Here is a 15,563-nt window from a genome sequence, read left to right on the forward strand (position 1 = left end):
TAATTTTAATGTACCTGAAAAAAAAGATGAGGAACCAACCGCTACTTTCTACTTCCTAGCAATAAGCATCCGAAGAGAAAATATTTCATGGCAAAAATGAAATTCAAAATAAGGGAATAAATAAAATAAAATGAAATTTTAAAAAGAAATTGGGAGGTGAAATTAAATATTGAGTAAAAGTAAAATCCGACATTAAAAGTGATGATTAGAATGACTCTCAAATCCGCTAGAAATGGGTTGCTTGCTGTGAACCCATTGTTTCCCAAAAATCGAATCGACATAATATCACCTAGTAACAGAGACGACAGCAATTAATGCTCATATGTTTCTATAGCGCTATTCAAGCGTAAGGTCACAACATCTAGAAATGTCTAAGTTCTGCTTCTTATTGGTGTCTAGAATTTCAAACTTAACTTTAATTTCTGTGCACTTGCAGAAATTTTCATATTATGAACTACACCATCTTCTCCATAACACATCCTAAGAACTTAAGAATAAATGTAAATATGAATATCTCATTATTTATGTCCAATTTTTCAGTAACAATGCTTAGATTGGATGGACAGTCATAGTTTAATGTTGCTGTTATTTGATTTAATTGTAATAATATATCAGCATAAGACTTTAGATTGATTGGAAATATCTAAACTAAAATCGAAGAAAATGAATCTTTTAGCGGTGACCACCATTTTCTTTTTATATTTTATGGAAACCAGATTCATTAATCATTTCATTCATATTAATCAGAGGGACTCTGTGATAGGTTATCCATAAAATATTATACAAAAAATTGTTCCAATTTATATTCATTATCAATAGACTGAGACATATATTTTTAGATGAATTTTATATTAACCTTAGGCGTCGTTATTTCTTGTATATTGAAAGATTAAGAGATTAAATGTTTATATAGACCATCCATCTAGACAACCGATGAAAACTTTAGTGTGCGTGACAAGCTACGCCTTGGACTCGCGATTTGAATGTCACTTTGTGTTAGAGTGCGTGAATTGCTCAAAATAGAGGTCAACTATCAACCTCAATTATTTCCGACGTTTTAACAGCGATCACTATCTATCTAGACGTATAAATGATCTGAAATTGAAAAGTGCACTGTTGATCAAAAATAAACAAGTGACACGCGAATCGATGTGAAAACTTTACGTTACAATATATTTTGCTGTTAATGCGATACACAATATGAAAATGTTTGTATAATAATTATAAAATGCATAAACTAAGCAATTAAGTTAGCGCAATAGATCTAGTCAAGCTCTTCCTAGCGCCTGATAAGACTCGTGTTTTGAACAAATTGTAATGTTATGTCTAGCTATGTAATCATATCTTAATTTCCTGATTTATTTGCGTTTAACTGTTTGAATTATATTACCTCTAAATAGCACATATATATATTTGAACCAACTACTTTTGTTGAGGTCTAGTCGATGACTTGAGAAAAGTAGATGACTCACTCTGTTTCACGTTACTCCTGCCACTTCTCTGATATCGTCATCCCTTCTTTTCTCTTTTCCTTTTCCTTTCCCTGGGTACCACACTATAATCGGCAAGCGTCGTGGAGACTAACTGGCTACTCTAATCAGTGAACTGTCAAGTTATGGTTAGTTCAATTTAATAATGAAGAAAAGAAATGAAGAGCTTTAAGCTTAGCTGCTACATTCACTACATTATTTGTTTATATAAACTTATTTGCAAAAGCACGGTTTTAATTTTCCCATCCCTTTAGAAAATACAATAACAAAAGAGGTTTTAATAATTTGAGAATAATAATGGCACAATTATGAAGTGTTGTGGTGCAAAATAAGTTTATTCGAAATTCAATAAATAGTTTGAGTTTAACAAAAATTGCGTCTAATATAAGTATCGTGGCAGGAATCGTTGATAGTTCGTATTAACTGATAAATCATTTTTACATAATTATTATTATGGGATTGTCCTATTTCCTTGATAATTTTAAGTTTTGACACCATTATGTAGCGGACTTTAAAATGGTTGATAGCACGATAACAGCGAGCAAAATTATAGCGCTACTTGAAGGATGTAGTCAATGTTGTGTCCTAGAGAGTAAATGAGAGTCGTTCGACTGTCCAGAGGATTTGGCAACAATTTCTAGAGACTGGTTACGTCAGCTCGAGATGTCCGCTTCCTCCACAGTGCGGTTTTCAAGAAACTTTCTCTAAGTAAAGCGCGCACACCTTTCTAAAAGGTCAGAAATGCTCCTGTGATATCTCGGATGTTGCAAAAGAATTTAAATTCTAAATTTGATGAATATAGCCGGGGAATTACCACTATCCTATTGAGAAACGTTGTGAAATAGCGGCTTTGCCGCTGTGTTTCTTTGGGTCTGTAAGCTATCTGGAGGCCCAATCCAAAGACTGCACCAGTTTCAAATAGAGTACTCCAGATTTGTACCTGAATAATCCATAACAGTACTAGAGAATCCACCTTTGGACGTCCACGATGGAAGGACTTGATGGTCGGGTTCCCAGCACGTTCGACACAGCGACGTTCGCTGATGCAGATTGCAGATGTTGAAAATCATATACCTTCATCTCGACAACAACCCGATTTTCACTAACCCTCCTTTGCGGTAATCGAATTACTACCTGATCCAGAGTACCATGCGGCTCAGGTGCGGTACGCCTCAGTCACACTATAAGTCTGCTGACTGGATGTGGCCTTTTCTGCTACCTACTGTTAGAGGCTCTTCACATTGCACTTATGTATCTAGATGTCGATGTCTGTTTCTGTTCCTGATGAGGAATAGCAGGGTATGAACGTCTTCATTCCATTCCTTCTTTGCCTATAATTCGCAGGTCTGAACTATGGTTGGAATGGATGGTTTTGATTCTCCTCCTCCCAGCGACGACTACAGGGACGACGAATCGCCGGCTCATGACGCAAATAAAAAGCTGATCTCCTTGGCTGTCTTTTCCAGGCAGCTAGTAAGGTAGCAAGCTAGCTACAATACCACCTATTCCGTGGCACTAAAACTCATACATCCTGCGTATGCTGCATGTAATATCCCGGCATAGCGCCGTGCTTAAGGTGCTTTTAACCTTCGACTGCCATAAACCCAACGGGACCGATAGCGTTTTCCGATGATGCGGGCATTTGCTATTGAATCAGAGACAGTCTTCTCCACACCTGTATTTTCCTGCTCTTCTGCACACCAGGCACAGTCCCAAATATATGATAGTCGGCTGTGGTTTTTTCTGTTTTCTTACTCTGTTTCTTTCGCATCAACAGAATTCATTGTAGACAACACAGGGTAGCTTCTTATACCGGCCGTACCACCAGCTTGGTGTACTCAGTAAGACGAGGTAGTACTCGAAGTATTTACAATTATAACAGTACTCACACAGTACATTATTCACGCTTCCAAATTGCCGCATCTTCCATTTCCTTCCGTCCTCCATTTTCAATTCAACCATTGAATTGGATTATGTTCATAACTGTATGGGCTTAATAATTTTGTAGCGTAACCCTATATGTTTTTTATAATTGAATACTTTAAGTTACTCCTTAAAAATAACCATTGCTTTATAATAGATAAAAAAATATAAAAATCCTGGTATACCATGTAAATGTTCATATATGCATTGTGTATGCAGCATTGAAGTTGTTATTGTATCATTACAAAAAGATATTTCATTTTAATTTATATTTGAATTCACTTTATTTGAATCAGTATATTTTTATTACCTTATAAAAATAGCACAATCACAGTTATTTTTGTTTGAATGATTACATTGTTGAGAAAAATATTTACTGTGATTATTTTTGAAGGGTAAATGGCGTACATTCACTCTACACGTGGGTAGATTGATAAATGTGTAATAATCGCATGTACACAGGTTAAGGTACTTTCTAGTAAATGAGTTTTATTGACTTATTGACTTAGCTATTTTGAAGCTTACAATTATTTGTCATAGGCTTCTGTGATTTATCTTTATATATATAATTCTTCTGTACGATAGATTGACAATTGAACTACATGGCTGGACCGATTATGATGATTTGTTTGGAGTGTTCAAGTGAATTTGAGATTGGTTTAGCTTCTCAATACAGTCGACATTTAATTCTTCTACGTATGTTAGTGATCTCCTCCTAACGTCTGGACCGATTTATCAATTTTAGGACAACGTCTGTCGGGTCCGCTAGTTATATATAAAGGCAAATGACGAGAGAAAAACGGCGCAAGACATTTATTTGTTCTTTCTCTTTTCAATAAAATATACAATATTGTTCTGTCAGGCTATTTAGACATAGATTATGTTTAAGTAAGCCTGGGTATTGTCGTAATTATTATAGAAATTAAATAAAACTAGAAGCTTCATACGCTAATGTTAAAGAAGATACTTACAGATTCTCGACTTTGCTTGAGTTGATATACAGAGTGTACTTAGATATTGCTGAGACTTTATTTACGTTAAACCTGGCTGAGTGTGTTAATTTATATATATATTTATACTAGCTGACCCTACAGACGTTGTTCTGTACATAATAATAGACAAAATATTGTTTTTTATGAATTTGTCAATAACTTTTCATAACATCAGGAATTTTTTCGTAGCATGCGTTAAAAAAAATTCCTTGTTATTATAATAAAATTGTTTCACTGCAGAACCGTCAAACCGTGCGTCAATAAATTCTCTCACAGAAAATATGACCATACAAAACAATCTTCTATATATATAAAAATGAATTGCTGTTCTTTAGTCTCGCTAAAACTCGATAACGGCTAGACCGATTTGGCAAATTTTGGTCTTGAATTATTTGAGGAGGTCCAGAGAAGGTTTAAAAGGTGAATAAATATGAAAATGCTCGAAAGTAAATAAAAACAACAACTTTGTTTTTCCTTTGGTGTGCCTTTGTCGTGCAGAAATCAAATTGAAAGAATAGGTCAATATGAATAACTAATTAGAATCTTTACATCTTCCTAACTTTCTCAGGAGGTAAAAAAACAAACTTTAATTTGATTATTGATTTTTTCTCATTACTTTATATGGCAATACAACGTTTGCTGGGTCAGCTAGTTGGAAATAAAAATAATTATGGGTCTGCAAAACTGCACTCGATGAAGTAATCCCCATTTAAATCCATCGCGGAGTCCATCGCGGACAAACAACGTGTCACGTAATTTATATATATTAAGAAGATATATATACTTTTGCATTGGACTGTCTTAGCTTAAGCTTAGTATAATTTCAACTGTCAATTGACTATAAAAACGAAATGAAAGATAATGTGAAGCTTTCATTCAGTGAGTCATCATTAAGTTTTACGTAAGTAAAGTCTCAGCAAAGTCTAAGTAAGGTCTATAGATCTCAGACTGAATCACATGCGATAAAGGCATTTAATATTGGAGTTTCAGAGTATCGTTTTCAGTAATATTAGTGTAAATTAATAACTTAATTTAGAGATTTTGTTATTCCAATTTGCTGTCACTAATTATCCGTTTGTCTTCAAACGAAATCGAAAACAAAGAAAGCATTTTCAATATTTGATTGTGTAACTGCAATTTCTGGTCGTTTGTCATGGAGAACAAAATTACGGATTCGCTAAAAAGTTGTGTCTTCATACGGTTTTTGAGTTACGTAATCGTTTATTTATAATATTAATTACTCATAAGTACGCCCACATTATTTCTCACAAGATATATTCGATCGATGAAAAGATATAATGAAACATTGCGAATACGACATAATATACACCACAAGTTTTTAATTACCAAAAACTTGGGTTGTGTGGAATAGTATAAAGATCGTAAATATGCAGTCTTTTTTTATACTAGACAATAATAGAATTATTACATGTCTTTTTAACATTTCTTAAATCGTGCTCAAACTATGGACGTAATACACACTAACAATATAAAAATTCAATACGGCGTTTATGAATAAAAATGTGCAATTTGCGATCGCACGTAACACGTCTTGATCATCATTTTGCTGCTAGTATATATATAATATTACTAGGTTTTTCCCGCGACTTCGTCCGCGTGCAATAGATACTTTCGGCAGCATTTTTTATAATACACATAGAAACTGATGTGGTTAATACATTTTATAAACTACTAACTTTAGAACGTTCATCCTCACACAGGTGTCAATTTTTAAAACGATAGAACAAATATTAATAATTTTTTATCAAGTGCTCAAATTCAAAGTTTCATGACGCTGTCTTTGATAATGACGAACTTCCACCCTTATGTCAACACCGCTAAGCCTTTTATTCGCGATAAAGAAGTTAGCCTATGTCCTTTCCCAAGCTTTTGTCTATCTCTGATCTCTGATCAAATCCGGATCAGTGGTTCAGGCGCGTAAGCGTAACAAACAAACATTCATTCACATTAATATATTAGTAGGGATGTAACAATGAGATTTTCACAATATCCATGGAATATACAAATAATGAATGTCAAACAGCCGTCGTGTGTCGTCACGGCCGAACAGCGTCGAGTAATTGGTCTCATTTTGTAATTTAATTGCCCTTTGGCCCAGCCCACGACGGCAATTATGAATTGAGTCGACTTATGTTGAACTACTTGGGATACTCAAGTACTGGTATTGATTCACTTTGGCAGAACGCAAATTTATAAAGGATGACATTTTCCGGCTTACATAATAATAATTATTAAAATTGTCCAAATAACAACAAGTGATATCCTTCTTATAAAAGCAACTCAGACCAGACGATTCGAGTGAAAATCCTGGTAGATATGGGCGGTAATCCTAAAATTCAAATATTTTTATACAACAGTGAATTCTCCAATCATAGTTGAATGTAAGAATTTAACACCCATTTAGAAAAAAATGCCTCAGGCTTGAGCACAATGGACATAAGAAACTGATCGGGATTACTTATGTTTCTTCTAATATTACAATAATTAATAAATTTACCTAATTCTAGATGTGGTATCGTAAGCAAAGGACTTACTCGTCGTAGCCGATTAAGCATAAATGTTTATATTGTTGTTCCTGGTATTAAATATGAACATCACATTTACTGAGAAATAAACGAATGTGCTTACTTATATGTAAATTAAGTTACTTTTCATTACTATACTGCTAACGGTCAATATATTATTTGCAGTATAAATATTGTATTAATATTGGCTGCCTTGACCCATAGCAATGTGAAAGAAACTTAGCCGTATCTTTAAAATTAGTATCCTAATGTTTTTTGAAATCATCACTAATTCCTATATATTAAGTAGTTTTTGTGACCGAGTTTATTACTAAAGGGAAAAGTTCATTTTTCTACATTTTATTACGGGGGTAATAATTACTCCCCGTAGTACCATGTAGTAATTATTACTTCAATAAATAAAAGAAATTATGATCACCTACCATTTAATAAAATTATTTTCTATTTAAAAAATCTGACATCGTAAATATAGGAGGATCCCTTGCACAGGATTCCAGCTAGATTATGGGTACCATAACGGCGCGTTTTTCTGTCGTGAAGAAGAAATGTGTAAGCATTACTGTGTTTCGGTCTGAAGGGCGCCGTAGCTAGTGAAGTTACTGGGCAAATGAGGCTTAACATCTTATGTATCAATCAAGCTGCTGAGCGCAGTTGTAGTGCCACTCAGAATTATTGGGGTTTTTCAAGAATCCTGAGCTGAGATTATAATGGGCAGGGTGTATCAATTACCATCAGCTGAACGACCTCGTCACGTCCCTTATTATCATAAAAAAACATAATTTGGTTCGGTGCCGCTTTCCTAATGCACTGATGTATTAGCCGGTTCCATACTAACACACTACAATGACTCACAGCCTATCTCCTCCCACTCTTATCATTTTCACTTCACCTAAAATCCGGATCATAAACTTGTGTGTTTTTAAATTATATTGGCGCTTATTCCAAGTAGTAAAGAATACATTTGGGTGGAGCACCAACCAAACAGAAAGTGAAGGTCGTTAAAAGTGATATTAGATTTGTGAAGATTGTCAAACTTTCCAAGAAAATAATCCCAACTTGCGCATTAACTATTTAAATAAAAATTGAATATCTATATATTTTTAAAGTGGTTATGTGTATCAAATAATTTTGAAGGTAAATCCTAATCATTTTCGAATATATAGAAGAAAGTGCAAAGAACTTCTTTTCTTTATTCCTGTAAACAATACGCATGCTCATAGTCTAGTACAGTAACGTGAAGGGTCAACGTTCCAGGGTTATCTGACAAGACTTGGCGCCAACCGCTTACATATGAACGACATTACGACTACTTACTTGAAACCTTGTCTCTGTAAACTTAAAAAAAAAAGATATATTGATGAGTAACTTTCTTTTGCTTTAGGGTCGTATCTCACCCGGGTAAAAGCTAATACCAAAGCTCTGCTCTCGTTTGCACATAACAACCTTACGGAAAAACGTAAACATTAGATGTATCATTGCCCAAATATATCAAAATTATATTATTCATATGAAGGTATTAAATTTATAAGGAAATATTATAAGCTGAGTTATTTTCTCATCTATGGAACATATCTGATTAGATAATAGTTGCGTAATTCAAATTGAAGTTGGTCTTATTCTCTCTTGTTTATATCGTAATATTAACCATTTTAAATTAATTATTTTCACATGCCCTTTTTTAGCTTGGCCTATATGTGTCTACGTATATTGTCTCTTTGAATGTGATATAACACCCAATAAAAGTCATTCAAATAATTTAAAAATTCGTACCGATATCAAGAACCGATGACAACACAGTATTTTCATTACTTTTTATACTAAACAGCATACCTAGCCAGGATAACAAAATGTTTATATAAGATGTGAAGTGGAATCGTTGAACCTGACTATCTCCACTTAAACACGTAATATTAATTTCATATCAGTAGGAATTTTGTTGAGAAGTTTGTTTCACTGCAACAAAACTTTGAATAAAAAGCAAAAAAAAAAATTATAATTAAATTTTAGAAATAAGAAAATGGCCAATTTCTTAAGGTAGGTAAAACTGAATTTCGTGTTGAAGGTCATCGCAGACAAACAAAGTCATACAAATCTTCTTGCATCTTCTATATTCTCTATTCTTTATTCTATGATAGGAATACAAATAATCGAAAAATTATCGTTCATATATTGGTACCAATAACATACCGTAATACATATGTACTTCCATATATTATGTTTAAATACGTAAGAAATTATATTTTTAATAGCATGATACATTTATTACTATAGTGTCCCTCAGTTTATACATTTAAATAACAAAATAAAAACGCAAAGCTCATTCAAAACGATCTACATTCGCCTTAAAACAATCCATTGAACTTTGAGGCCAGTTATTAATTGAAATCTCCTTAGAAAAATATGCACGGCCAATATTGGATTGTTTTAGTAACTCCAAATTATCATGGCGCATAAAGCGTGCTCTTTAAAACTGACAATAAATCATAGTCGTGGGGATCGGATAATTGATGCTAAGTCTTCAGCTTTGATGAAGTCAGAAACAATCGCTTGAAACCACATGCTGAATTTTGCTGAAAGGGTTAATTCTTGATTGTAGAAAATATATTAACCATCTTATCAAAAGTCGTATCTGTTTACAACCACATAGAGGTGTATCAATTGCAGAAGCCAATATTACGATTATATATTCACAATTGGCTCAGTCACTCCCACGTAGACGATACCCCCCTAAATCATCACTGAAGATGGATAGTGCTAACTCTAAAACTTCTATAGAACTTTGAGCATGATTACTCTGCTTGTTAAAATATTGCTTGATAGTAAAAAATAATCTGCGAGAAATAATTGATAATTTTTACCAACCTTTCTTTTGCTCTTTTATAGTTGATCAATACCCTTTTAATAATAATATTAATAATTCTTTATTTGCATAATGTGTGTATAAAAGTTAGCAAAAAATACAATACGAATCAACACATTAGTCAAAAAGGGCATGCAAATTACATCAGCTCCACGTCATTATAAAATAATAAAATTCTTACTTTACAAGCACTATTTCATTGTTTTTAATTTTCATTTTTAAATTAACGTTTATACATTGATCGACCTTACAGGTGCGACCTGGTGTTATACTGATTTTCTAGAATAAAATCTTTTGCATTCGGATAAAATTTCTTCGAACTCTTTCTTACACTGCATTAATCGCTATTTTAGTACGAGTACAACCTGATTATCAGATAATTTTCCATCACATATAGAGGGTTTCATTGTGCTTATCATTAGCTCAATACCGAACGGATGGGAGTGTAAAAAATTGCGATTGGCTTCATACTTTCTTTGTGTAATGCTTATAACAGGAATTTGGTCTTTTATCACCCAATATAATATCAATTTTATAATATACAATGACCCGCAATATGAGGTACTAACATGATTTTTTTTTAATTATCTGCATAAAATGTTATCTAAGCTATATAAGTTACTATTGCTTTTGAACTATTCCAACTATTTAATTTTCCCGAATGATAAGTATCTAAAAATATTGCTATATAAGGTGTCAGCATGAGATATTTTACTTAATCAGATGTGTGTAACCATACCGAAGTTACTATATTGTATAGCATTAAAGTTCATAGCAAATCATGCGGAAATGATATGGCAGATCAGTTAGCTAGAAGAAGCTCAAATATTACTGCCATAGGGCCAGAAGCCATCATACCTCTACCTTCTGGCTGGCACAAAAGCCAAATTCGGAAACGCACAAGAAATTAACACAAAAATCTATGGTTATCATTAGAGGACTGCAGACAAACACGGGAGACACTCCCCAACATTGATGCCAGTATGGCAAATCGCCATATTAAGCTCAATAGAATCCAACTTAGATAACGGCGGCAATAACCGGGCACGGTCCTTATAATTAACATCTTTTTAATATAGGCATAACTGACAGCCTGTGAAGGGCCTGCATGGTGGTAGGGGAAACTGCTGCACGTGTACTTCTGCATTGTCCAGGTGTAGCAACTTACCGAGCTCAACATCTTGGTGCCCCAAACACACTCCCAGAAGTCTTTAGGAAGGAGAGAATGTTGCTAAGGTTTGGAAGAATTGGGGTGGCAGGAATAACAAATACATTAATATATTCCCACACACGCAAAATAGGCGCGCAGTCGTCGATTTACGGAAATTAGTCCGATTATACCATACCATGCCATACAATACTGAATTAGTTTGTTGCTATGGTTTTTTAATTATCCCACGGGAACTCTAATTTTCCGGGATGAAATGCATCTAAGATATTAGATAAATAGATAAGATCGGCAATATAAGGTGTCAAATATATAAATTTTACTCCTTGCAGTTTTATCCTCTACAGTTTTATTATAAATTATTTTTTGGTCTCAGTTTTATTTAAGAAAAAATATTTTTTGCGATTAAACCCTTCAACACTTATCATTGAATACATATTTTCTTACATATCAGACGGGTGCAAGTATAGATTGATTCCATTGGCGGAATTGCTATCTTATTACAAGTACTTTTTCTCAAAATTCACTCGAAAAAAAATGGAAATGCATCATCCAAAGCATTGATATAAAACATAAATATATACATAAAGACAATTGCTCTAATACGTGTGACTAAACTTTTTATTGTTGACACGAGTTTATCTGAAGAGCTCAAAACACAATGTTTATAAATAACATAGGCACATAATACATAAAACTAAGATAAAAACGCTTAATTTAAAACATTAACATTTTTTTCACCTTTCGTAATTCTGATATATTCTTTTGTAATTCTGATGTTTTCAAATACTTGATAAAATCTACTGAAGTCATTCAGATATGGAAACGATTCCTCTGGGGGCAATTGTTTGGAATACACAGCCTCTTATTGAAAAATCCTTTCAATATTTTGCATTTTATTTACATAGATAAACTGGCTAAATTTATAATACTATTTCTATTTAAGTTGATAACATTTTTCGCTAACAATTTCCATGGCTTGTCTAAAGAGTATGGTTGAGATTTATCCCTTGAAAATTTCTAAAATGTGCGAGATGGTATGTAAATTATTTCTTTATGCGTCAATAAGGCTAACAGAAATAATATTTATCGTTGTATTTCTATTATAAACTCACTTAGGACATATTGGGAGTAATTAATACTGGCCATTAAACTAGAGGAATTATATACCGACCATCTGGTAAAATCCGAAACTGAAGACCAGCGACAACTCACATGAGTAATTTTTATAAAACTATAATAGCTTTGTTCGTTTTTGAATAATAAACTAATGCTTTTAAACAATGAACGATTGTAAAACATATGCGTTCACTGCTTTTAAATCTTTGTAAGGCCTCTTAGCCAAAATGCCTTATATATTTATTACCTTACATAGTTTCTTATGAGTTAGATGCTTTCATCAAAGTCTTATTAAGTCAGTTTTAAATTGGATTTGTAATTAGATGGGTGTGTATTCATATAATAAAATTTGAATTCCAGTGAGCTCCGAGAAAGTGTATTCACGAAGCTGGATTTACTGGACTACTTCAGTTTATCTGACAACTCCTTAGACGAGATGCCGCGACGGGTGTTGCGCCATCTTCCGCATGTCAAAACCCTTGACCTATGCCGGAACAAGATCACCAAACTGACAGAGGACGATTTTAAGGTGAGATTGTTTTCAATATAAAATTTATACATACATACATACGTAAATACATAAGTTTGCAAATAGCAATCGTGCTCAAGTTTCCCAGATACCTTAATCTAGTTTTAAATACACATGTCATGTTACTCTTCTACACATATCTATGCATATCAACACGTATCTTTGTGAAAACTGGGCCGAAAGAGTTAGAGAGAGAAAAATTAATTGTGCATACGTACATAAATATTAATATATATATTATGTAAATCACTATGTTTCACAAGTGCAAATCCACTACTCAGCGTACTGAGCCCCTCAACTTCGTCTCGTACCTACAATTTCGTTGGGGCAGTAAAGTCCTCAAATGGCGATCATGTTTCTTAAGCCGTAGTGTTGGTAGACTCCCACTAGATGGACTATCTGGTTAAGATCGCCGGAAGGGGTTGGATTAGGGCAGCGCAGGACCGATCGTCTTGGTGATCTTTGGGGAAGGCTTTTTCCAGTAGTGGACGTATTTCGGCTGAAATGGTGATGATGCTGATAACCTTCCTCTCTTGGAGAAAAAATTACAACTACGTTAGAAGAAAGCTCTAGGCTGCAAATAATCAAATGCCCAGTATGACAATAACTTAAAACAATAAAAAAAAATTAATTAAGTCACAAAATAAAATTACTTTTGTTTGTTCCCAGGATATACAAAAGTTAGAGCACCTTCTAGTTGCCGACAATCAAATATCCAAGATCGAAAGACACGCTATGCCAAAACGGTTAAAGCACGTACATTTAGGAATCAACAAACTTCATAGTTTGAACGGGGCCTTACAGGATTTAGATGAGTTGGAATGGATATTTATAAATGCAAACAATTTGAAGACAATCGAGAATGAACTACCTGTGGTGAGTTATATGATTTTTTTAGGTAGAGTTAGATATAATAGCAATAGGGGAACGCCCATGGCCGTGTTGGAACAAGTCAGGACTATATACGAGTATAGTATTAAAAACGTGAAATCGTAATTACAACAACTTAAAATCTTTTGTATTGTTTTACGTTATAAATTAGGCTAGCAACACTCTTTTAAATCTTCTGAAGTTTCAAGTTGTCATGGGTGGCACTTATAACTCACAATTCGGTATAACGCTTCCTAGTTGATCTTAGCATCTCCTCACCACATACATCTAATGATAGTTGATGCCTATGCTTTTCACAGTTCTCTGTTCTTAATTCATGATGCGTTCCGGGCTCTTATGCGGCTCCCGCGGTGCTGCAGCGCGTCGGGCATGTTCGCAGACGCTGGGGTCCCCGACTTTTTCGCGATAATCCGGTATTGCGTTGCCTCTTTCTGGCGGAGACTGCGACGTTCCGACAACAAAATACTCGTGGCTGTCTCTGACGACATCAGGAATCCAGTTCTTAAGCGCTGGATCCCTGTTCACATGGACAAGAACAAAAAATGACTGCACAAATATGTGCAATATGTATATAGTTTTAGTTACTCTAATTTTACTTTTAACTTGGCAGCCTTTTACAGTGTCTCAAATTTTATGTAACTGTAGGTTTTATTATGCCTGAAATAAATACCCTCTTATTTATTTATTTAATTGAAAACTCTTGGCAAAAATATTGTAGCCATGGACTTAATATCTCTGATAGGTGCTCTCATCCCTATGGATTTCTATCTCTCTCAGTTAGTTGCATTGCGACATCATTCGATAGGACTCGAAGACTGTAATTTTTAATCAGTGCAACTAGGTGACCGACCTCGAGAGCGCTGGCCTCTTATTCGACCTTGTATTATCGAACGCTGCATAGAGTCTATATTCCGTATCAAATGTCCAAACATTTTCTGGCACTTTCCGCAACCGGAACTTTTTACCTTACAACGCCACTGTATTGGGAATTATTCTCACCCTGCCGGCTACTGTATTCCCGAAACAATACGACTAAGATCAGATTTCACCACTGACTCTTCAAAATGAGTTCAATAAAACTGAGTTTTACGTAAACTTGTTCAAATACCAGTCTTGATCTCGATTGAACACGAAGAGATTTCACCAATACTGTTGAACGTGTTGACGTAAGCTGAGTTTACTTGTCATAAACAATAGAATGTATCAAATACCTGTCAAAACTGTCATCAATAAGAATGAATAAAATGAAAATTGTTAAATGTCAATGTTTCTATTACGTTAGCGGCAATAACAGCTCTTAAACGCGATCAAATATGTTGATCAATAATCCCAAAATTCGGCGGTCAGCATTTAAATGCGATTAGGCTATATTTTTTTTTATGGAATAGGAGGACAAACGAGCGTACCTTTTTGTCAAGTGATCACCACCGCCCACAATCTCTTGCAACACCAGAGGAATCACAGGAGCGTTGCCGGCCTTTAAGGAAGGTGTACGCGCTTTTTTTGAAGGTACCCATGTCGTATCGCCCTGGAAACACCGCACAAGGAAGTTCATTCCACAGCTTTGTGGTGCGTGAAAGAAAGTGAAAAGTGAAAGAAGGTGGTGGGGATAATATCCTAACTTGTCGCGTATCGTGCAAAGGTGGAATTCGGCGGCACGAATCAAGTTAAACAGCTCTTCGGAACACTCCCAGTGATAAATGCGGTAGAAGACACACAATAAAGCGACGTCTCTACGCAACGCCAAGTGATCCAGCCGTTCACAGAGCACTGGGTCCCCGACAATTCGAGCTGCTCTGCGTTGCACGCGGACAATTGGATCGAGCTGATACTGGGGTGCGCCAGACCAGAGATGACAGCAATACTCCATGTGTGGCCGGACCTGCGCTTTGTACAGCGCTAGAATGTGGGCTGGCTTGAAGTATTGCCGTGCTCTATTAATGTCGCCCAGTTTCTTTGAAGCCAATTTGGCTTTGCCCTCCAGATGGCCACGAAATTAGCAATCGCTAGAGATTTCGAGACCCAGTATTCCGATACGGCGATAC

The 15,563-nt window shown here is 34.8% G+C and overlaps 1 protein-coding gene across 1 annotated transcript in view; it reads left to right on the forward strand.

Annotated features, from left to right (window-relative positions):
- Positions 1 to 15,563, forward strand: part of LOC126978499 (chaoptin) — a 310,992-nt gene that overhangs the window by 12,022 nt on the left and 283,407 nt on the right. Inside the window, exons 2-3 of the mRNA XM_050827337.1 lie at positions 12,463 to 12,627; positions 13,297 to 13,503. Of these exons, the coding sequence (XP_050683294.1) occupies positions 12,463 to 12,627; positions 13,297 to 13,503 (372 nt within the window). The remainder of the gene's footprint in view (positions 1 to 12,462; positions 12,628 to 13,296; positions 13,504 to 15,563) is intronic.

Source organism: Leptidea sinapis, chromosome Z (genome assembly GCF_905404315.1).
Source record: "Leptidea sinapis chromosome Z, ilLepSina1.1, whole genome shotgun sequence".
NCBI classification, from domain to species: domain Eukaryota; kingdom Metazoa; phylum Arthropoda; class Insecta; order Lepidoptera; family Pieridae; genus Leptidea; species Leptidea sinapis.